Genomic DNA, 22,655 nt, shown 5'->3' on the forward strand with positions numbered 1-22,655 from the left:
TTCTCCATCTTACCCTCTACCACAGTCCCAAGAGAAAAGACTATCCATTACTCTCAAATCCACTTTTTATCTCATAATTTGCTTGTTCAATCAACCCGCTCTCGATAGGAGCTCGTTATTGAAGCTGATGGGACTGTTTGGGGAGAAGTCTCCTTTACCTGTCCTTGTCATTTTTGGTGTTATATTTGGGACTGTGTAAACCCTTGCAATGACAATTTATATAATTTATCAATGGTGGTAGAGGTCTTTCATTTAGCGTCTTGGCTGCAAGTCCAAGAGTGATGGAGGAACCATTCCAAGCCACTTGGAATTTGACCTCACTGAGGGCCAACCGCTATCTTCTCGGAATGCAAAGTTGAGTCAATGAAAACAAGGAGTATGTTTGCCAAAGCAAGAGTCACTCCGTGTCAGTTCATGCCAACATTGGCAGCTCAGAGTGGAGTAAAACAGTCATGGTGTCATCCCAAAGTAATAACAGAGTGATTCACATGGTCACTATGCTTGCTGCCAGAAAGATATTCACTTAATTATTTTGTGTTCCTTCAAAGTGCACTAAGATGTTATCATGGCAACATTGTGAGCCTGCAGCAAATACATTCACTTAACGTTATGTAATATAAGATTTGATTTGGCTATCTTTGACAAAACAACATCTCAGACAATAAGATAACTGGAAAGTGCTTTTTATTGAAGAAAAAAAAACAATGTATCTAATTTAACACAAAAATAGCAACTTTATGGGACAGACATAATATATATATATATATATATATATATATATATATATATATATATATATATATATATATATATATATATATATATATTCCTTGAATCGACCTTCATTCTGTCTATAGTCTAAAATCTTAACATTTCTAAGAGGTTCGATCACTTTTTAAGTGTCATGCTGCCGAAAAAATAAAAAAAATAAAAAACAAGTGAAGTGTTGTTTCATCTGCAGTCCTAAGAAATATTGATGTAATTAACTTGTAAAAAATAAGTTAATTAAAACTCAATATATTCGACATTCGTCTAAGTGGGCAAGCCTTAGTCGAGATTACAGCTTTGCGCGTCTTCCAGTCCGTTTTATGAAGAAGACGCTTTATTCGCTGGAATGGCTTTCAGTTCACATCTGTGCATTTTCATGAGTGAATACCTTCAATTTGGGGACCTCCTGAAGTGGTTGAGACCCAATGAATTTGTTTTTTTGTTGCTGTCCTACCAGAGCCAGAGCAATAGAAATACACCAATAGATAAAGTTTATTTTTACATCAAACTTGCAAGCAATCCAAAGCTACCATTTGCGAATTTGAAGCAAATGAATTCAAATCCAGGAAGGTGACATACACTTGCACTAGCACGCAATTACAAGGGCACGATATGACCATATATAGAGCTGATGGCGCAATGTCGTATGAGCACCTGCCATTGGAAGCATATGGCCCACGGTAAAGGGCCCCTGTAGACCATCGTCACATGCGTGATCACTCACATGCATCCGCACAGGAACTTGTAAAACCTGAACCACACACGCACATACTTGGGGCGACAGGATTCTCACACGTGCAGGATGCTTTGGAAGATGTATGATGGTGCGTTCCCCTTTCTCCTCCCTGGTGCTGTTCGGCCCTATCTGAGGGGTGAGGACATTATGATGAGGGGTTGGGCGAGGGATTCGCGATGGGGGTTCAGGCTGCCGACATCAGCAATACCCAAACATTAAGTGGGACACCACCAGCATGTGCCTCTGAGAGGGGCGGTAATGATGTCATTTTTTATCAGCCGTCACGTGAAAGGAAGGTGTGTTTGTGTTTGAGCATACATATTTCTGTTCTATAAATGGAACACCAGAATAACCTCAAATCACCCGATTAAAAACAGCCGACATATCTTCCATTTCAAATATATATAATATATATATATAATATATATAATATATATCCATTTCAAATTGCTATATAAAATATATATATTTTACAACTTTTTTATTTATATATTGTTTTTTATATATATACTTTTTTATATTTATATATACATATTTACATGTCTATATGTATGCATATATATATATATATATATATATATATATATATATATATATATATATATATATATATATATATATATATATATATACACACACACACACACACACATATGAAATATATCCAAAATATATCTTTTCGAGAGAGCCAATACGGGATGGTCAAGGTGATGAAACAAAGTTATACCAGGACGAGATCTTCATTTAATCAAAATAAGTTGTGAGTTGTGACACCATACAGAAAACGGTGCCATAAAATCTTATGACTGGTCAAAATAAATTTCAGTTAAAGCCGTTTTTCTTCACACAGTCAATTAAGCCAAAAAAGTAAGCCTCCAAAGGGTTTTAACTTCTCAAGGTCTTTCCAAGACATTTCTTTGGAAATTAAATCACTGCAGGAAGTTGGTCGGCTCCCCTTTTTTTTCCCCAACGAAGCCAAATCAAAACATTACAAGAATATCCACACACAAGCGGTAAAGACACACACGTGTTCCGTCATTGCAGCAGCCGCCACACGTCATTTATCACAGTCCCCTTCGCAGCAATGACCCAGGGGGCGATTGACAAGGTAACAAGGTAGTACCTGACTGTGATTGTGGAATTTGTCCTCCGGAGCTAATTGAATCCAGCCGACCGCTCTTTTGTGCGATAGAACTTCGAAAGTAATCTCTGCTGTCAAATACACATTGACACTTACGTGATTCAAATCCTGAATCCACGAGGCAGATATTCAAAATTAATACGTGGAATATTATGAGTATGTTTTTGTTACAGTAATAGTGTTTGAAACATATTTCTTTAGTTTTTACCTATTTTGTATTCAAGTCTTGTCTAATGACTAGCTTGGCAAAGATGGAGTACGCACTATCAGGCATCAACCTAATGTCATATGATTGTACAATTGGTATTTTGAAATGTACTATGCTAATCCTAATTTGCCATTAAAACGTCAATTAAAAATGTTTCACTAGCTTCCTTTAAAAGGTTCATTTTGCAGACATCAATTAGAGTTTCCTTGTCATCTTATATAAAATTCCTTTGCTCATTTCAAGACTTATTTAACTATTATGGAGGATTTAGTCACTTCCGTGGCTGTATTCAATTCTAATTCAGCCAAGATGGCACCAGGATAGTGAATATGTCTGCTCTCTATCTCCTCCCTGCGGAAGACTGATGATCGGGAGTCATCTGAGCATGGTAATAGAAAAAGAGAGCAGGAAGTCCCCATAATATTTGCGTCTAAAGATGAATGTATTCCATTCTGCAGAAGTGCCAAGGTTCCCCGTAGTTTAGTGATAATCGAGACATAAACGAATTTCGAGAAGTGCATAACCTAGATCAGCATATTTTCGGCAAGCAAGCACTGCCTAACTAGCAAAAACATTTGGGGATTAAAAAAAAAAAATGGAGCGCTGTGGCATCCATGCTAGATTTATCAAACTTTGGAAATATGTTTGTGATGGTATCCACGTCGTCTGCTTTATATCCAGCTCGCTAATGACAAGTGCTTCCGTATGAAACTTAACAAAGGCACGCAACACTTTGTAAAGAAGTCACAATAACACAATTCAGTAATAAGTTGCTTGCTGCTCCAATTGATTTACTCTTAAATTGAAAAGAGCATTAATTGAGCAGTGATGAGGATTTAGCAGCGGCCATTGTAGAGAGAACACTGTTATCTGCATGATGACTAAATGAGAGGACCACCAATAACAGCATTAAAAGCAATGATTGACATGTAAATTAGCCAATGGCCTATGAATGAGAAGCCAGATAGCGTTAGGGTAAAGTTTGTCCATTCAGAAACTAGGGAATTCGTGTTGAGGGCCAACTGAGGCAATGAAATCCAGGCTCATTTTATATTCATAGCCAAGGACTTATTCGGTCCCATAAAGGGGACACGTTCTGGAGAAAAGAGGACATCCTCAATGTCCTACAAGCCTCCTCATGTGTGTCTTCCTGCAGTCCAAATGCAATCCTTACAGTTTGACCTACTGCCAGCTTAATGGATTTTCAAAATGGTGGTCCTCTTTAGTCCTTCCCAATGTTGTGACCAGAAGTGCCCTCTGCTACAGAAATATATAACTTCTGCTGACCCCTTTCGGATAGCATTACTGTTACCACCTCTTCATAGGGTGAAATGTGCATCGTATCCCTGCTGCCTTTTCAACCATTGACCTTCCTTTCACCAAATACAACAGGTTGTTTTTGTATTAACCCATACATACCAGGAAAACCACCTTCATGAACTAAAACTAATTACAATTGGCAGGATCAGTACAACGCTTTATGGGGCATTTCCATTGGAAAAGGTCCAAGAATGTGACTGGTATGCTGGTGTATGATAGAACAAGAGACACTTCTGTTTATTGGTAAAAGATATTTACTAGAATTACATGAAAATTAGGATTGGGAGCTAAAGATGAAAAAAATAAAACACACACATTTTTCATAGCGTAAGGTACACCGGATTATAAGGTAAATTTTCAGCCTATGGCTATAGGAATAGAAGATCCAAAAGTGGCCTCTTTCAAGAAAATATGCCTGCATATTGAAACGCAAAAGTGTTTGGAATTTTGCTGTGTATGCATGCCAGACAGCAAGGTGGTGCTGGGATTTCATTTAATTAGCGTGAATCCAAATCATGAATACAAGCAAAATCCAAATAATGAATATAAGCAGGAAAAAAAAGGGAAAAAAGTTGAGTTAATTCTTCCACTACAAAGTAAACAAAATCCAAAATGCTATTGACAAAAATACGTCGATATATAGATCATGTGAATTTGTTGTAACGTTACGTCACATAACAATTAAAAGACATTTTGTATTCTAGCCGCATATATGGGAACACAACAACGGAGTGCATTCAGCTTTTCAGTCTGTAATTTTTTTAGTCTTTAAGACCATTTTGGCATCCTTCGATTAATTGGTATTGGTTTTAGAAATGTTATATATATATATATATATATATATATATATATATATATATATATATATATATATATATATATATATATAAACCACTACAGCAGTTTTTTTCGTACACATATATAAAGTACCACATTTTTCATACCATCACATGAGAGTAAACAGGAAGTGATTAAAATGAACAATTCCCAAATGTGAAGCTGACATCCATACATTAGGCTTACCTAATTATGCGGTGTGGTTGATTTTTGATCATACGAAATAATTTTAAGTGCATCTTATTGTATGTTAAGACAAAAAAAAAAAAAGTGATACGAAATGCAGTTTTATAAGAACATGAATTATATCCCTTTGGTACACGACAAAACTGATTAAGGATAATAAAAAGTTCAAAACATCTGCAGGCCTTTTGTTCCTATATCCATTTTTTTTTTGGTCTGTTGCTTTTAAAAAGCTGAATTGGGTCACGTCAAATATGAGTTCAAATTAGGGCTAAATGAAAAATGAAGGTAATTCATTGAAGACGTTTTAATAGAAAAAAATAGCAAAGGCTTTCAGGAGATAGGATGTAATGGTTGACAGGATATTTTGAGGATTTTTTTTTTGTTCTTTTAAAAAGCACAATATTTATTTCCAGTGTTAAGTGTGTTTTGTGTAGTAGTTTTAGTAACATACTGCTCATGAGAATAGGCACGTTTGTTGGTTTGTGTGTGCGTGTGTCCAATTGCTCCGAGCCCGGCGCTCCATGGTCCCCGTTCATGCAGCGCCAGCAAAGCCCTCACTCGGGATAATTACCAGAACTTGTCAGTGTCTCACAAACTCACACTGCTGTGCCTGGAACAATCTCGGTTTGGTAATGAGACTCATAAAGCATAAAGACTATTCTCAGTGCGATTCATCAGAGAATATTTTCATTCTTTAGATATCCTTTTCTTTTTTTTTTTAATTCCTCATTGGATGTGTCAAAAAAAAGGGAAGGAAAACGTAAATAGGACGTTCCGTTTATTTCAGGTTTTGACTTGTGTAAAGAGAAATGCATGTTTGAGAAACATACAGTACCATGTGACTCACACGCTTATATACACGCACACCTCGACTGACACAAACTAGGTCAGCAAAAGGTAGAGCACCATTTGGTATGAATCATAACCTACCACCACAGAAGTATGCTTCCAAACAATAAGTGGATTGTTAAAGACTCATGAGTGGCCACAATTATTTATTTTTTAAATCCGTCAGTCATGTTTCCAGTGTTATTTGTCATAAAGAGATCATCAGTTATCGTTGAATTTGTATGAGATCTATTTTGACTATGCTCCGAGATTTATTTGTTGGCTGTTATTAAGTGGCATTCAACGTGTCACCCGTAACAATCGGGTGCGCTGGAGCCGTTTGTAAATAATAAAAGGCAAAGTGAAATGTCTGAATGCTAAAATGCTACAACGTACATGGGCAAGATTTAGTTGGGAAGGCTCAGCCGTAAATTGTGGTGTGTAAAACAGGAGATTTAAAAACGAAACACGCTCCAGCAAGTGACACGGAGACCTGAAAAAGATCCGGTGCCATAATCCTGGCTGAGAATGGAAAACGTACTCTCACACTCACATACACACACATTATCAGCAGTGTTCTCAAAAATAAAGATGCAGGACAGGGACATATCACGAAGGAAATATATTTGACACTACTGGCAGCCATCTTACGTTGCTACTCGTTTAAGCGCCTAGAATATACAGTATTAGTTTCACCTTATTTTCCTCATATATATATATATATATATATATATATATATATATATATATATATACAGTGTTGTAGTTTTATTTAGCGTTTTTATCCAATCAGAATTAAGCTAACTTGTGTCGCTAGGCTGTATGAAAACTGCCCAAGGCCTTCAACCTTCATTTGCATTTTATTGATTTTATATATATATATATATATCTTCATTTGCATTATATTGATTTAATGAAGGCCTTGGGCAGTTTTCATACAGCCTAGCGACACAAGTTAGCTTAATTTTGATTGGATAAAAACGCTAACCTAAAACTACAACACTGGAACAAAACAACCTCCCAGTGTTGTAGTTTTCGTTGTAGTTATAGTTTTCATACAGCCTAGCGACACAAGTTAGCTTAATTCTGATTGGATAAAAACGCTAATCTATGTGTTTATTGTCTTGTTGAGACAAAACGGACAAGGTTGACACAAAGAAAAATCGCATCTCAGGAGGACTTATCAAAACAAGTCAACAATAAGTACTAACAGCTTAACGTACCTTCCATCGATTTTGTGACTCGGTTTGTCTCATGGCTCCAAGAGAATAATAACACTTTATGCGTACATTTTCATGATGTATGTCTTATTATCTATTTATAATACAACACAAATGAATGTACCGCTGTATGAATGAAAAATTGAGTTTTCTCCACGTCAGCCCCTAAAAGGAGGCAGCACTCCTTTGTCATGAGAGAGCAAGAAAGCTTCACCGGCCGAGAGAGCGACACGAGGAGAGGGGAGGGAGGTTGAATAGGGGTGGGGGTGGGGGGGGGGGGGGGGGGGGGGGTTAGCGGAGCGGAGAGAAGTCTCCACAGCGGCGGCGGCAGCAGCAGTTAGTCTGAGCATTCACTGAGCGCTACAGCTGTGGATCTGATATGAGCTTGATCCCCTAAGACTTCCAAAGACTCAGGCTGACTGAGAGGAAGCCAGCGTAGGACAAGAAGAAGCGAGGCAGAGGGACCAACCACAGGAGCCTAAGCATCGGGGCCCCGTCAGCGATAGGGTGGTCGGAGGGGAGGAGGCGGAGGCGCGGACAAAGGGTCCGAGGGGGCCACGGAGACGGCGCCGACTTTAGTGCCAACTTTGCACTTCGCACCTTTGGGAGGGAGCGGCGAGGGGAGGACGGCCGACGGAGTGGCAGGACGGGGAAGCGCAGATGGCGGGCGGGCACGGGGGGGCAGCTGGGGCGGCACGAGCGAAGTCCGGCGGGACGCGACCGCCGTGCCCTTGGGCCGAGGGTCCTGGGCCGATCAGATGAGTGAGATGTCGCTGAGCGGGAGGGACAGCCTCCCGCAGGAGGGGGGCAGGAACGCCAGGGTCCGACGGGCCGTCCGAATATCCTCCCTCGTGGCTCAGGAGGTGAGTGGGGGGCGTGTTCTCATTTGACGTGCGCGAATGTGTGTGTGTACCACTGCTGATTACAGCATCAGAAAATGAAAAGTGTGGGGGTGTCTGTGATTGAGTACGCAATCAAGAAAAGACATGCTCTGCATATTACGGACGCGCATGTGTGTGCATTTACAGTACATTCATCATCCGTCTGCCCGCCGGTACATGTGACCCTTGACCTCATCACTGTTAGTTGCTTGTAATGTTGACGTCTTGGAATGTTGGATAAGATCGTGCGGCCCTAAATCCTTTTGTGCCTCGTAGAAAAAAAAAAAAAAAATCCATCTCAGCGTAGACAGTTGTGGCATTTGAGTATTTTTATCATTCCTCATAAGGTGGAAAGAAATGTTCTGGATGATCTATAAGATATTATAAACCTTTTAAGAGGCATGTAGGTTGTGGAATTCTGCTCAGTACTACATATATATATATATATATATATATATATATATATATATATATATATATATATATATATATATATATGTATATATATATATATATGTGTGTGTATAAAATTGGGAGGTTAATTTCAAACTTGGATAAAGACAACTTTGATGGCTAATGGAGGATGTTATGAATATTCATGTGGTATAGGAAGTACATTGCCAATTAATATTATTTATTATTAATGTTCAATTATAGTTATGTATGCAATTCAATTCTTACCAAGGCATTTGATAGTATTTTGCCATGTACTTGACCTTGCAGCCTAAAGGGTAGCCATTCACAAATAATTCTGATGGAATTTAGCCCAAAAATGAATCATTTTAGACAGTGTACCGGTGCACACAAGGTCTTGCTGGGAAACGACAAGAAAATGAAAGTCAGTGTAATGTCCTCTGCAATGAAAATACACTGTGTGTGTATGCGTGTTTATATTTGGGTTGTGTGTGTGTCAGCTAAGTCCCTTGGCGATGTATGTTTCTTTGTGTTCATCCCAATGTTGTCTATGTAAAGAGGAAACACATTTGCACTAAAGCATCTGGGAACATTGAGGTCTAAAGCACTCAATGATGAGTAACCCACTCCGCAATTCTACCTGAAAACGATGATGGTCCTCTTAAAGTAATTATGGAAGTACATTGTTTGAATATAATGGTTCAGGCTTGTCTTTTAGGGTGTGTAGTGCTTGCGGCGAAATGTATTTAGGATTTGACTATAGTTATTGCTGACATTTGCAAGTGCTATTTATGCAGTCCAGCTGCTGGCACCACGGCACATTGAAAGTGACAAATGAAAAAAGCGGCCAGCAAAAAGCCAAAAAAGTGCCTTTTTCATCTCAAAATTTGTCTTTGCGGCTAAGCATGACAGATATAGCGAAGATGAATAAGTCTGGAGAAGTGAGTGTGTCGTTTTATCATTTGGTGAGGACTATTTTTATTGCATGATAGACACATTGAAAAACTAAGTTTAGTGGGTCTAAAAACAGCACAAACACTTAAAAGTTCACTTAATGTTCCATATTTGTGTTTTTTTATTTGAGAAGTCTTCAGATGTCATTGAAAATTATCCCTCATACACACTATTGAAATGCTCTCATACTACTATTGAAATGATCTAAAACGCCCATATTAGCATCCACTCACGTGCAACTGGCATGCTCACACGCTTAAACACTCTCATTCACATTACTGAAAATCTCACCACTACTGAAATTTTCTCCCAAAACACTGGAGAAATTCTCTTATCACTTCTCGCTCTCACACACTACTGAAACACTCTCACTCACGACTGAAATGCTCACATTACTGAAAAATGCTCTCAAACGCAAACGAAACACCCATACTCACTACTGAAACACTCATACACAACTAAACCCTCTCATATTACACTCTCATATATAGCTGGCACTCTCACCTACACGGTTTCTCCACTTTGTGTTTTGTAAGCTTTTTTTTTTTGCATATTTTCCTTTTGTTGATGTCCTGTTTTTTTTCCAGGTAATTTTCTCTTTCCACGTCAGATAAATGTTGTTTTCTCATTCATCCCCTCGGAGGCAGCACACACAATCCACCTCTTATGTGGACTGAAGGGAGGCAAAATAAATCAGTAATTGCGTCCAAGACAAATTGCTTTTTTTATTGTCCAGTCTCCACCTTTTTTTTCTTGCCTATGGGAAAAGTTATGTTGGCAGTTTCCAGGAGTGTCTGATCATGACAGTGTGTGTGTGTGCGTGTGCGCACGAGAGAGAGAGTGAGCGAGAGAGAGCAAGAGCGAGAGAGAGCGAAACAAAAAGTTGGTAACCATCCCCATCCATCACTTTTACCAGCAATGCCCTTGAACGTAGCAATCAGTACCTCTGGACAAATAAATCAGGACTCTTCCGTCTCCCTTAAATTGTATTCTCATAACGCACACACACACAACGGCCATTTATGGATAGCTTGATGATGAAGTATTGCTGCTCATAAGCGAATCCTCAGGTATATTCAATTTGAAATTGAATATGGCGTGTTCTCTAAGCCTGTCTGATGCTCTTCACGGAATATTGACTGCAACTAAAAAGTCTTCTCCCTCAGTGGAAGTGAAATTCTTTTTTCGGGTGTTAAAAAAATGTTTTGAAATAGTTAAAAGATGTATTGCTGCAAAATTCAGGGCAAGTGAAAAAAAAAATTCTTTCTGTGCTCAAGCTCATCACTCAACGTATTTGTATGAGTTCTAAATGGAGGAAAATACTCTGAAAAAAAACACAGTCCATTAAATTTTAAGAAGTGCATCACTCACAGAGACTCACCCAGTTTAATGGACTCTAATGCGATAGCCGTACCAGTAATTAATGTAGTCCAGCAAAGAAAGATAGTAATGTTCCATTTGGATTTACTCTATCAGTGAGACGTCAATATAACAATAACTATCATCATTGTAGTTTGCAATCGACTGTTTTGATTTAAGTTTGCCCTCTCACTAGACCAAACAGGAACAATTTGTAAAACATGAATTTTTTGATTCAACAAAATTGGCATTCGTGATTAGCGTTAGCGCACTAGCAATTACCATTAATGATCAACAAACTAGTTGGTTCACACATACAGTACATAATAAATGCGCGGTACTCATAAAAGTATTCCTAATATCCGTTAAAAATTTTGTTGCATCAATGTTTCATGAATGAACCTGAAAGTGGTGCTGACTTTTACCTACTTTGAGGTCAATAACTTCCTGTTCTTCTTCTTCTTGACGAGCATACAGGGCATGTTTAAGTCTTGATTAGCCCCAACAGGTTATTATTTTAACATCTAAAACTTAGCCACTAGGTTATTTGTGGTTACAGCCATAGTGTTCTTTTTCCTTTATATTGGGAAGCTCCAGGTGCTAATATTATCTTTAATGAAAGCCTGTTGACTAAAAAAAATAACTCAAGAAAGGTTTGTGTATAAAATGCTGGGGCAAACATGACTCTGGCTTTGAGGTGGATATTGTAAGCCGATGTATTTTTAAAGTCAACTTACCAGACTTGGTCGACTTTTTATTCCCAGCTATATTCAGAGTTTTTAATGTGTAATGATTGGATGCTTTGTCACGTTTGTTTTTCAGAGTCTTTCTCCCTTGCTGCCGTTTAAACAATGTTCCATGTAGAAAACTGGTACTAACATGATGCAGGTGGACATTTTTACTCAACCTATTTTTGAACTCGACTGACCCGGCTTGGTCAACTTGTTCCCCTCCTACCCACTTGAGATATCATTGCAAAGGCCATGATGTCCTCTACTGAGTACACTAGGACTTATTAGGCTAGCTCAAATGATTCAAAATATCAAAAACAAATAAACAGGCTGGGGCACAACCAGATAAACTTCCCCACGATAATACAGATGTATGGTATCAGTGGTGGCGCCAATGGCGCTTTGAACTCCCGTTGAACCCCCCCATATTATTTTAGCCCTGCGCCAGAACTGTCATAAACGAAACCCTACTGAGGAAGGATGAAACCTGCCGACAGGCAACGGAATTAAACGCCACCATGATTTAATTACCAGCCCGCTAACAGTTCACCCAATGCGCGTGTGTCTCCAAGGTATGAGGTGCGGAATCATTTTTTTTGTCTGTAAACGACCACCGGCCTCAGATGACAGAGGTGGTAATGGGAACAAGAAAAGGTGTTTGAACACACCTACGCCCATACACCCTCTCCTAATGAAGCCATGCCGCTAACAATACATAATGGTCGGAATTTAACACCGCGGCTTAACACAATTTCCCGAACAGGCAGCAGTTTTAGATACGCACAAATAACGGCATGTATTGATAGCGGTCAAGACCCCTTCAGAATAAATCCAGCGGTTCGTCTCACCGCCTCCTACACTGCGCACATCGTGACAACTTGTCCTCGGTAGCTCGCTCTCGCACGCACACACACCTACACACACATACAGTGACTGTAGATGCTGTAATTGCCTCTGTCTTGCCAAACATATCTTTGTCTGGATGAATGTGTCTATGAGGGGTGAATAGGAGCATGCATTGTTTTATTAATGATTACATAGCAGTCACGACTAGTCCTCTGTCATTGTGCCAACTATAGGGAAAAAGAATGGGCTCTTCCTTCCTATTCTTTTCACAGCTCATTGCTCATTTCTCTTGCCCTCTTTGTTTTTAACATCACTTGCATTTACTGTTTAACCACTTCATTTAATGTGATAAATATGCTGAGGGATATGAATAACGTGTACAGGACGAGTCAAGTGTTTCGAAATCTGGAAGACTTTGTATTTTCTTAGCTAGCTTTATGATGCAGATGATGAGTTATGACCTGGAATGACTGTGTTCACAGATGTGCACTTTAAAGAATAAATTGAAGGTACGAATATTCAGGTGTTTCCAAACTTTTGACTTTACTGTGCAAGCGGCGTTTGATGTGAGAAATGTGTTATGAGAGCGAACAGAAATGCCCCAAAAAGCACATTCACATGTATTTAGCATAGCACAGTTTTTGTTTAAATGAAGCTTCTAAACACACTGCAACCTAATTCCCTGGTAGAAATCTGCCACTAGATGGCGCCAAACCAACACTTATTGGTTTAGGTTTAGGGAAAAAAAAAAGCCTAAAGACAGACATATATTTTGATTGAGATGAACCTATACAATTATTATTAGTCAAGTAGGCTGATATTTGGAGCTGTTAGTCACTTTGAGTAAAAGTGTAAATATCTGCATTTTTTTTTTAAATTCAAACTCCAACTCTTACAATTGTAATGTAACGTAATTAAGTATGTTTTTTTTTTCAGACCTGAATTAAAGTATATATCTTAGTACAGTATATATCTTTGCTCGATTCAAAAAAAAATCATTCAGGGGGTTCCATTGAGTCATTAGCATGTCTTAAAATTTAAATGAAAATCTTAATGAGTAAATAGCTATAAGAAATATCAAATAAGAAGTTATCAAAACGTCCAAATAACAGAAAAGTTAAAATGTCATTTAGTGGTAAAATTCCAGATTTTTCCCAGGGTTTGCAGAATCTCTTAAAAACTGCAAATTCAAATCAATAACTACTAATAAAAAACTACAAATGTAAATAATTAGTTCCCTGAAGTTATCATAGTTGTAATTTATTTACTATTGGCCATCACGAACACTGACAAAATACTATATATTGGTGCTGATAATTGGTCTTATCCCTGTTACTTTGTGTACTATATATATATATATATATATATATATATATATATATATATATATATATATATATATATATATATATATATATATATATATATATGCGTGTGTGTACTCTATATTTAATGACTTGAGTGGCTTTTAGTCCTCTAGCTTTATGCTAACACGTATATACGGTAGTGCATACAGAAAATAGAGACCCGTTAAGTTGTCTGTTTCTGATAAAACGTCAATGAGATTGAGTGTGTGGTTGACTACTACGTCATATCTCCATGTCTTTTTGCTTGAATAGGATCTGATATGATTGTTTGTTTTAAAGGATGAGGTCATTCCCTCAATGCATCCCGCCATATGTATTCTTTTTTTCGCCACACACACGTTGAAAGGATGTTAGAGAAATGATCCGACTGCTGCTGAAGCCTGAGAAAGGGAAACTGAGAGCGGAAGCGTTAGGTTTTCTTCTTGTTGGACAAGCCGTCTTGTAAGTGCTCGCGCACTTTTTATACTTGCTTACTCAGACAAACACATCCACTTGCATCACAGCTTCCAGACAGGAGCTCATTTTGATTTCCCCCTAAATTGAATTTTTTGTTTTACAGCCTTGTTTTGATACGCACATAGTTGGGTTTCGTGATAACTGCCTTTTTTTTTTTTTTTAACTTTGGCTCACAAAGTTGAACTTCTGCAATTTGAAACCATAGGCAGCAATCTGTCACTGTGACATTTGAGTAACAGAGTACACCAATAGGCAAAAAACACAAAGTAGCATATATTCCTGTGTATGCTATATATTGTAAGTTTTATGCATATAATACCAAAGTATATGCATGTGAGGTTCAGGTTTCTATCCACTTGATTCAACTTCCTTACATTCTCCAAGTACCAGAAGGAAAAATGAATGACAGGAACACTTAAAGAAATGACAGAATAAGAATGTCATTAGTGTGCTTTTTGTCAATGATGGTAACCATCTGACATTCCGTCAAATGGGATTATTATTTGTTTTAATTGTTTTTGTTTGTTTCATTTTGATTTACATAGAGAAATTGCTTGCCAATAGTTCAGCAAAGGATTCTGGGATTCATTTTTGCAATCAAAGAGGTGACCAAAGGACACATTCCAAAGTGACAAGCTCACTTTGATTGGCTCTTAGTCAGGAAATGCAAGATAGAAGTTTTTAAATTGTCTAAAAAAAAAAGGCATTATTTAGTACATTTAACCTCAGCAACACCTTGCTTTTTACTTGTAGTGTATGTGACATGAAATTTAAAAAAAAAAAACTGTGATAATGGAAAGGGGGCGGGCACTGATGACTGAGACTTTCAAGGCCGCAGCCTAGTCAGTGATTCTTAGATTAGACTTAGCTGTGTGTTAACTAGCTAAACCGTTAGCCACTTAGTGGTGAATTACCTCATATCAGTTGTGCGGAGCAGCCGGCCATGTGTGAATATTTGCTTGTGTTTATTTCATCTGACAAACGGGGGAAGTGTCTCTGTCACGATGATAAGTGTGGGTTGTGATTAGCCATCGGTCAGGACCGCTCCATCCTTGAGACAGACTGCTACAAATTTAATCATAACTTTAGAAAGGACAAGTGATTTGTATTCTACGCCATCAAACAAATGTTGACATTTTTCAACTAAATGTGGCGTTTTGGAGCCAGGCAATGTATTTGGTTTGCATATGAACATTATTAAAACCTCTCCAGATCTTTTTTTTTTTCATCCTGGCTGAGATGACCACCACTTAACCACTTTGCTTCTGTTTTAGTTTAGTTAGCCGCATTGCATAATGAGTGTGTGTAATAGCCAGGAACAAACACTCCACACAAAAAAAAAAAAGTCATCCACCCCCGTGGTTTAAAAGATCGTGTCACACTGCGGCAAACTGTGCTCATTGGGTGGATATTTCAACAAAAGCTCTTGGCTAACTGTTCTTTTAAAGCATATTTCTCACTTGTGGACCTAATGGCAAAATGTGCAAAATGTGATTTGTGATATGATACACTTGTTTTCAGTTCAGCTTTCATTTTTAATCCTTTTACGTTCACCCATCTCTGCAGCTTGCCGATTTTTGAGTTGGTTAGATTTTGAAATTTCACAATTTTAAAAATAGAAATGCAGTGTTAAATGAGTTTTGATGTCTGTAAACGTAGTCTGAACTGTGATATTAAAATTTTACATTTGCTCACACAAGTGGCATCAACAGTCCACTATCTACAAGGGATGCGTAAAACCCGCCACAGAAATAGCAAAAAATTGTGAATAATTCATACCCTCCTTAACCCTTGTGCATTTTTATCATTTTTGGTTCATTTTCATTTTTTAGCCAAGGGATGGCACACTCCTGATTGTGTCATAACTAAGTGGTTGTGCTATGTTGAACTTTGACATGTTCTCACTATCTGGGTGAAATTTCACCTTCCTGGTGTCTTCTTTCAGTGCTTTCCCTTTGAGTTGAAATGCTTTTGATGTAAGGATTAAAATATTGGACAAAATACTGAACAAGGGTTGAAAAAGGTCCACAGTTGCCTTTAGATGCCACAAGATGGCAGCAAAATGCACTTTTGTCATATAAAAGCTTCTCCCAGTATATGTGCTTTAACTGAGCACAATTCATCAGCAAATAACGAAATCGAACAAAATAAAATAATGAATATGTTGGTTTCACTGTACAATAAATGCCCCCCCTTCACTTTAATAAAAAAAGATGACACACATGGGGACGCTTAGTCATTAGAAAAAGTGGCAAAATGATTTATGACTCATTTTGAAAGTGACACACATAGATTAGCATCACTGTGAGACATATCTCCTGAAACTTTCCTGTCAGTTTTCATCTATCTTTCATCGTCTGTGGACTGAAAGTCTAATTTTGCAGATTAAACTGCACATTATAGATGACTGAGGTCAAGTTAGGTCGCTGCAATAACAAAAAAGCAAGGGTACGTGTTCCACTTGCTTGCACTTATGTTGTAGCTCAGCAATTATTTTAGGGAATTAAATATTACACCTTCTTAATTTAATACCTGCTGGTGTGGAGTTGACGTAATTTAATGTGAAGTCATTAGCCAGGATGATAGAGGGAGGCAGGTGCCCTTCACATATACTTCCGTGCTGGGAACGATTTTGGAATCATCATGATGGACGACGACTTCATCTGGGTACAACACGCTTCATCCATCACCGTAACGTATTGACTGATACTGACAGACACTTAGAAAGTTGATTATAAGATAGATTCCCTGCAGACGTTATCTTTATGTATGTTTATTGTTTTCCTAAGTGGGTTTGAGCCCTTGGTTTTTCAAGCACTAATATATGGAAGCGTTTGCCTCAAGCAAAGTGATTAATTTGGATGCAACTGTCATGTGACGAGCACAGTTTGAACCCAGAAACAGACAGGAAATGAAAGTGGAAAAGATGTTTTATACACAAAAAGAATAAACGTAACCATTGAAGGCATTGGAAAATAGGCCTGAAAAACTAGACTCAGAAATTAAACTTTGAAACCTACTTGGAAAACTAGACTCGCAAAATTAGACTCGGACACTAGACTCAGAACTTGACATGGAAGATAATTTGGAAAACAACTTAAAGATGTTTGCAACCTTTTTCATAAGGGTCAAATTGACCCAAGAATATTAGCGCTGTTTCTGAAGGGGGAGAATCATAAGATTTGTTAGTTAACAGGATAACAAACAAAAATTACCCATGACCCCAGTTCAAATTGACCTAAGATGTTATTGCGATTCCAGAGAAGCAATTGTAACAAATACAAATGAAGTATTGCCTTTTTCACACAACTCCGGGTCATAATGACCCAGAGATATTGTTCCTGCTTTTGAAAGTTGAGCATAAATCACTTGTAAAAACAAAACATTGGACTTGGATTTTAAGCATTTCTGACTAGTTTGGGTGACTAAATGTGACCCAAGCATTGCCTTGCTTACTTTGTGATTGGTTTCTGATTTTTTAAAAAAACTGAGTTTTTGACACTTTTGAATAAATGCACACACACGGGAGGCTTAAAATGAACTTCTGACAAAATCTACTCGCTATTTCTACACAAAGTGCTGCTAAGTGATGAGGTACCTTAAATATGAATTTCAATACTACACAAGCTCAATTCAGCGAGCACCTTAACATCCTGTTGTTTACAAACCTTGTGAAAATATTCTTCTGAAAATGCTTTAGTCAGAGGCATAGCAGCATCAGAGAGCCTAGCCAGTGCAGTCGTATTAATTATTATAATAGCCCATGCATAATTGCCTTGTAAAGGACACCGTGAGAAATGATTTGTCCCCTGGATACAATTCAACAAGAAGAATGCTGCGCTTTGACTTCCCGGCCAGGGAGGGGAGCTGCTGACTCCCTGATGGAAAAGACACTAGCCCACTTGTGTGGAATCTAGAACCTTATCAAGCAATATCTCATTTATCAAGCGTATTCATCAAAGGTCAAAATAGTCAAAAGTCCAACCGACCAAAAATAAGAAGGCTCTTGTAGTCATATGTTTAGATCTTGTGTGTACATATGAAAATAAAATGTAGCTTTTAGGACGTATAGGTTGACTACAATAAAGCTACTCCGGAGCACATGTACATCTGATTATTATTCCAAGAAGTCGAGCATAAAACGGATTTTTTTCCCCCCTTTCCTCTGGCTTTGATGGCAATACGTGTTTAATGAGGAGCTTAGCTGTAAGAGGTTTAGCATCCAGCCTCCTTCTCTCTTATTCTTTTTTTTAAGGCAAGATGCATCTATTTGCGGTAACAGTAGCTACTGTATATGTTGCGACATGCTCACTGTCCTCCTCATCCAGCGTCTCCACTCTTGACCTCTCGGGTCTCGCATCACCTTCAAAGTGTCTGTCTTTGTCTCTTCCATCTTCATCGTTGCGATTGCTGCCTCTCTTTAATCCTCTGTATCCTGGCAACCCACCGCAGATAAAATTCCAACAGAGGCCGATTCTGCTATGAATTGTCTGTTGTTATTTCTTCTGTACTTTTACAATGAGACTTTGAAAAATATTTTCATTTCTGGTATGTTTACCTTTGTGTGCATGTGTGTGTCCCAGCAAAGGTGCGTGCATGTCATAGTCATGGAATCGGATGGAAATTTTGAAATGGTCACATGCGTGCACAGATTGATCGCTGCCGTTAATTCTAGGGATTTTTTTTTCCCAGTCATGATCTTGATTATCAGTCATCAAGGAGACAGACATAATTTACAGTAAATTAAGAATATTGATGTAAAATAAAATACAAATAAATAATCATAATGGTATGTTTCTTAAACAATTTTTCATATGCATACTGTTGATATTGTGGGTTAAAGCAAATGCTGAATGCAGATTTTTAGTACAATTGTTGTGTATTTTAGGACATTTTGTATTTTTTATTATTAAATAAATATAAAATAAAGCAAAACCAGGGTAAAACTGACCCAAGAATATTTTTCCTGATATGGACCCTGACCCTAAACCCAAAATCGCAAGATTTGTTAATAGGATTACACACAAAAAAAGTTATCAGAAACTTTTGGATCATTTTATATGACCCCGGGTCAAATCGACCCTAGATGTTATTACTACCCCAGAGGAATGATGTAGCACTCATTTATAAATTAAGCATTGCTTTGGTTACTTTGGGAGTGGATTTCCAAATTAATAAAAAAACTTTTTATCACTTTTGAATAAATGTACACATCTCCGGGTCATATTGACCCAAAGACAGTATTGAGAAATTAGAAAAATTAACATAAATCACTGTTTTGATTGGCAGTGACTGAAGTTGGCGTTGACTCCACCCACAGCGGCGCAGCATTCCCATTTGCTCATTATGCAGTCTAAAGTTTTGCTTCCAGCGTGTGTGAGTCTTTTTTTTTAATATGATACAAGCAAAAAAATGAGGCTTGTTATTGTTTAAACCCTGCGCCCAAGCAGCAGCCAGTTCATTGGTGACCTTTCCCAGCAAACTACGCATATATGCGTTTAAGTGTCTGAGTGTGTGTTTTTGTGAGACCTCCGCCACAGAACGCAATGCAGGGCATTTTTGACCATATATGACATCCACAAAGGCAAAGGGCAGTGTGGGCAAACTGTCATGCTGATTTTTAGTGGTTGACAAATCCCCTGAGGAGCAAGACTCCAACAACACCACATGACAAAAAAAAAAGGCAAATTACTCGCACATCAACAGTTTGTTTCTACAGCAGCTGCAATACGCCCATAAATTCTTATTCTGGCACTAATACTGTCATATTGTCAGCAGTTTTATCAGATTACGCAATTTTGTCTTCCATACAATCCAGTTGCGAAGGCAGAGCCACTGAGCTGGGAAATAATGCGTTAATATTTGCTACATTTTCTGACCCAATAAACACTCCAGTCTGGCAGTGGGCAAGCCCTTTCTTTTACCCTTCAATTTCTAATTTGTCACTGTCTGTCTGCACGCCTACAGCAGTTTAAATGTGATATATTTGCTGAGATATTGGGGAAATGAGCCTGTGAGGTTTCCTGATTGAATGTAACACATTTTACGGTCAAGTTCGCGATGGAATCCTCAGGATTGCGGTCTGATGCAGAAGGACGCTACGGTCAACGATAAAAGATGTTTTTCAGTATTTTAGGGATGAAAAAGAAAAACAAACAAATAAAAACAGTTATGATTTGTTCACATCAGTATGACTAGGAAATAAGATGGCCTAGAGTGTTTATTTTTTTTCAGTGATGTACCCCCTCTGAAAAATCTTTTCTGCCAAGTACCCCTTAAACAGTGCAAAGCGTTTTTAGGTTAAAAAAAAAAAAAACATGCCACTGTCCGAAATGCTTTTTGCATTTTTGCATTTCATTGTTTGTAAGAATTTGGTTAATTTATGTAGCAAAATTAAAATGAGGAAATCTATTATTTGGTTCTGTATGGTTCCATACGGACTTTGGTTTTGGAGCGTGCCTGTTTCAAGCAAAGGAATGTCCTTTCTAAATGAACTTTCTGGACACGATGACATCATAAGACTTTTGTTCAGACTTGTTTTTCATGAAACACTCGCCAAAACATGCTCCTTCTATTTCCTCGATCTCCGGTGAGTTTCTCACTCCCCCTCTCTCTCACCACTCTGGCAGCATAGCGGCACTACCCTCAGCAGCGGAACAGCATCCTGGCTTCATCTCCCAACTAATGGGAAATAACTCTCCTGCTGCCATCTTCCGTTTTTTTTTCTTCCTCCTCCTCCTCCTCCTCCTCCTGATCCTCCTCCTCTCCTCTGTTGCATGCTGATTTATTGAGTTAACAACCAAGCAGCCATCAGCAGTCACGCTGTGGGTGGAAGACAGTCAAAGAAACTCAATGAGAGGTGACGCCAGCGGTGGTTTAATCAGGACTTGAAAGACAGCTGAGGTTTCATCGGAGGTATGTAAAGAGAAGGAAGCCACATCAGAAGCAGACTGAAGTGCTTTGGGAAGAAGAAGACAACCAGGGGGGGAAAAAAAGATGAGTTCTTCCAGGAAGCAGGATGGAGGATCTTCCATGTGACAAGCGCCTCCGGGCTTGAGCGTTTGTTTTTTTTTCACGGCTGCCATGTGACCTCCATGGTGTTGCTGCGGCACTTGGTAAAGTCTGAAGCGGGTCTGAAGAGCCGGCGGTCACGGATGCTCGGGGGGCCGCCCTGACCCTGACCCCACCGCGGTGAGTCGCCGCTGAGGACCATGGTCCTACCATTGCTGCTCAAGCTCCTCAACATTTTCCTGCGCCACTCCACCTTCGCTAAAGCCGCAGATCAGCGCCCAAGTTCCTGCCGCCCGCCCGCTGTGATGCCGCGCCCGCCCGGCCTGCAAATTTCTTGTCGCCGTGGGTGGGCGAGGGAGCACCCGTCGCGACTGCCCGCCGAAGGGAGAGAGGTGAGATGGAGAGGGGCCGAGGGGTGAGAAGGAAGGAGATTCGATTGTTTGATTGAAGAAGTTTGGATGCCATCTCAACGTGGTCTACACCAACAGGGGCCCTTCATGGGATTTGTGTGATTTTAACAGGTCTTGGTGAAAAAAAAAAATAATAATGAAATTTAAAGCTTTTTTAATGCCGTGATGGGAACAGTGCATTTTTCTTTTCAAATTAAGAGCAAATTAATTGAATCATACAACCATTGATTGTTAAATTGTGTTATAGTGACTCCTCTGGCAAAACAATGTATGCCTTCATTTTGTGAACATATATATATATATATATATATATATATATATATATATATATGCATGCATTTCAGGCTTCGGCCAATAACCGGTTTGACAGCGAAAAGTCAAGGTTTCAACAACCGCTACCACTCAGTAATGACCCCTTTCCTTATTTGCTTCATCTAATAAAAGAAGAATTGCGTGTATAAATCAATAAATATGCAGAATTTTGATGATGTCGCCAACTTCTGAGAAATGATTGGATGAAGTTTCACCAATAAAATCTAGTGATGATGCTAAGCACGCCCTCCGTGCCCTTTCTTGATCTTACAAGATGGATCGCAAAACACGACTTCAAAAAAGTAAAGTGCTGATTTTCGATTAAAAACAAAAACTTATGTTCATGCTAGTCAAGCAAACTTACTTTTCTGTATTTCGTGATGATGTTGATAACTGGTGCTAGTTAACATTTCAAGTTATTTTGAAAATATATCACATTATTTTATAGGTTTTTTTTTTTAAAGTTTTGTTTGCCCCCCAGTGGATATTTGTGGAAGTGTGGTGCAGTTCAGTGACACTGTATCACAAATGCTTGCAGAGTTGACTCAACAATAGACTGCAACTGCAGTTTATGTATTTATTTGTGTTAAAAAATGTACGTTTCTTAATGTACCATATAGGCTATTCAATGCAATTTCCTGAGAAGCGAACCGGAAATAAAACAGATGTT

General features: G+C 38.5%; 1 protein-coding gene across 1 annotated transcript in view; it reads left to right on the plus strand.

The window, feature by feature from the left end:
- The first annotated feature begins 2,588 nt into the window (after window positions 1-2,588).
- LOC148407830 (voltage-gated inwardly rectifying potassium channel KCNH2-like) overlaps window positions 2,589-22,655 on the plus strand; it is a 53,961-nt gene continuing 33,894 nt past the window's right edge. The window contains exons 1-2 of the mRNA XM_088402469.1: window positions 2,589-2,612; window positions 7,751-8,107. Coding sequence (XP_088258595.1) covers window positions 2,589-2,612; window positions 7,751-8,107 — 381 coding nt within the window. The remainder of the gene's footprint in view (window positions 2,613-7,750; window positions 8,108-22,655) is intronic.

Source organism: Hippichthys cyanospilos, chromosome 19 (assembly GCF_059441005.1).
Source record: "Hippichthys cyanospilos isolate Australia breed blue-spotted pipefish chromosome 19, RoL_Hcya_1.0, whole genome shotgun sequence".
In the NCBI taxonomy this organism is placed as follows: Eukaryota; Metazoa; Chordata; class Actinopteri; order Syngnathiformes; family Syngnathidae; genus Hippichthys; species Hippichthys cyanospilos.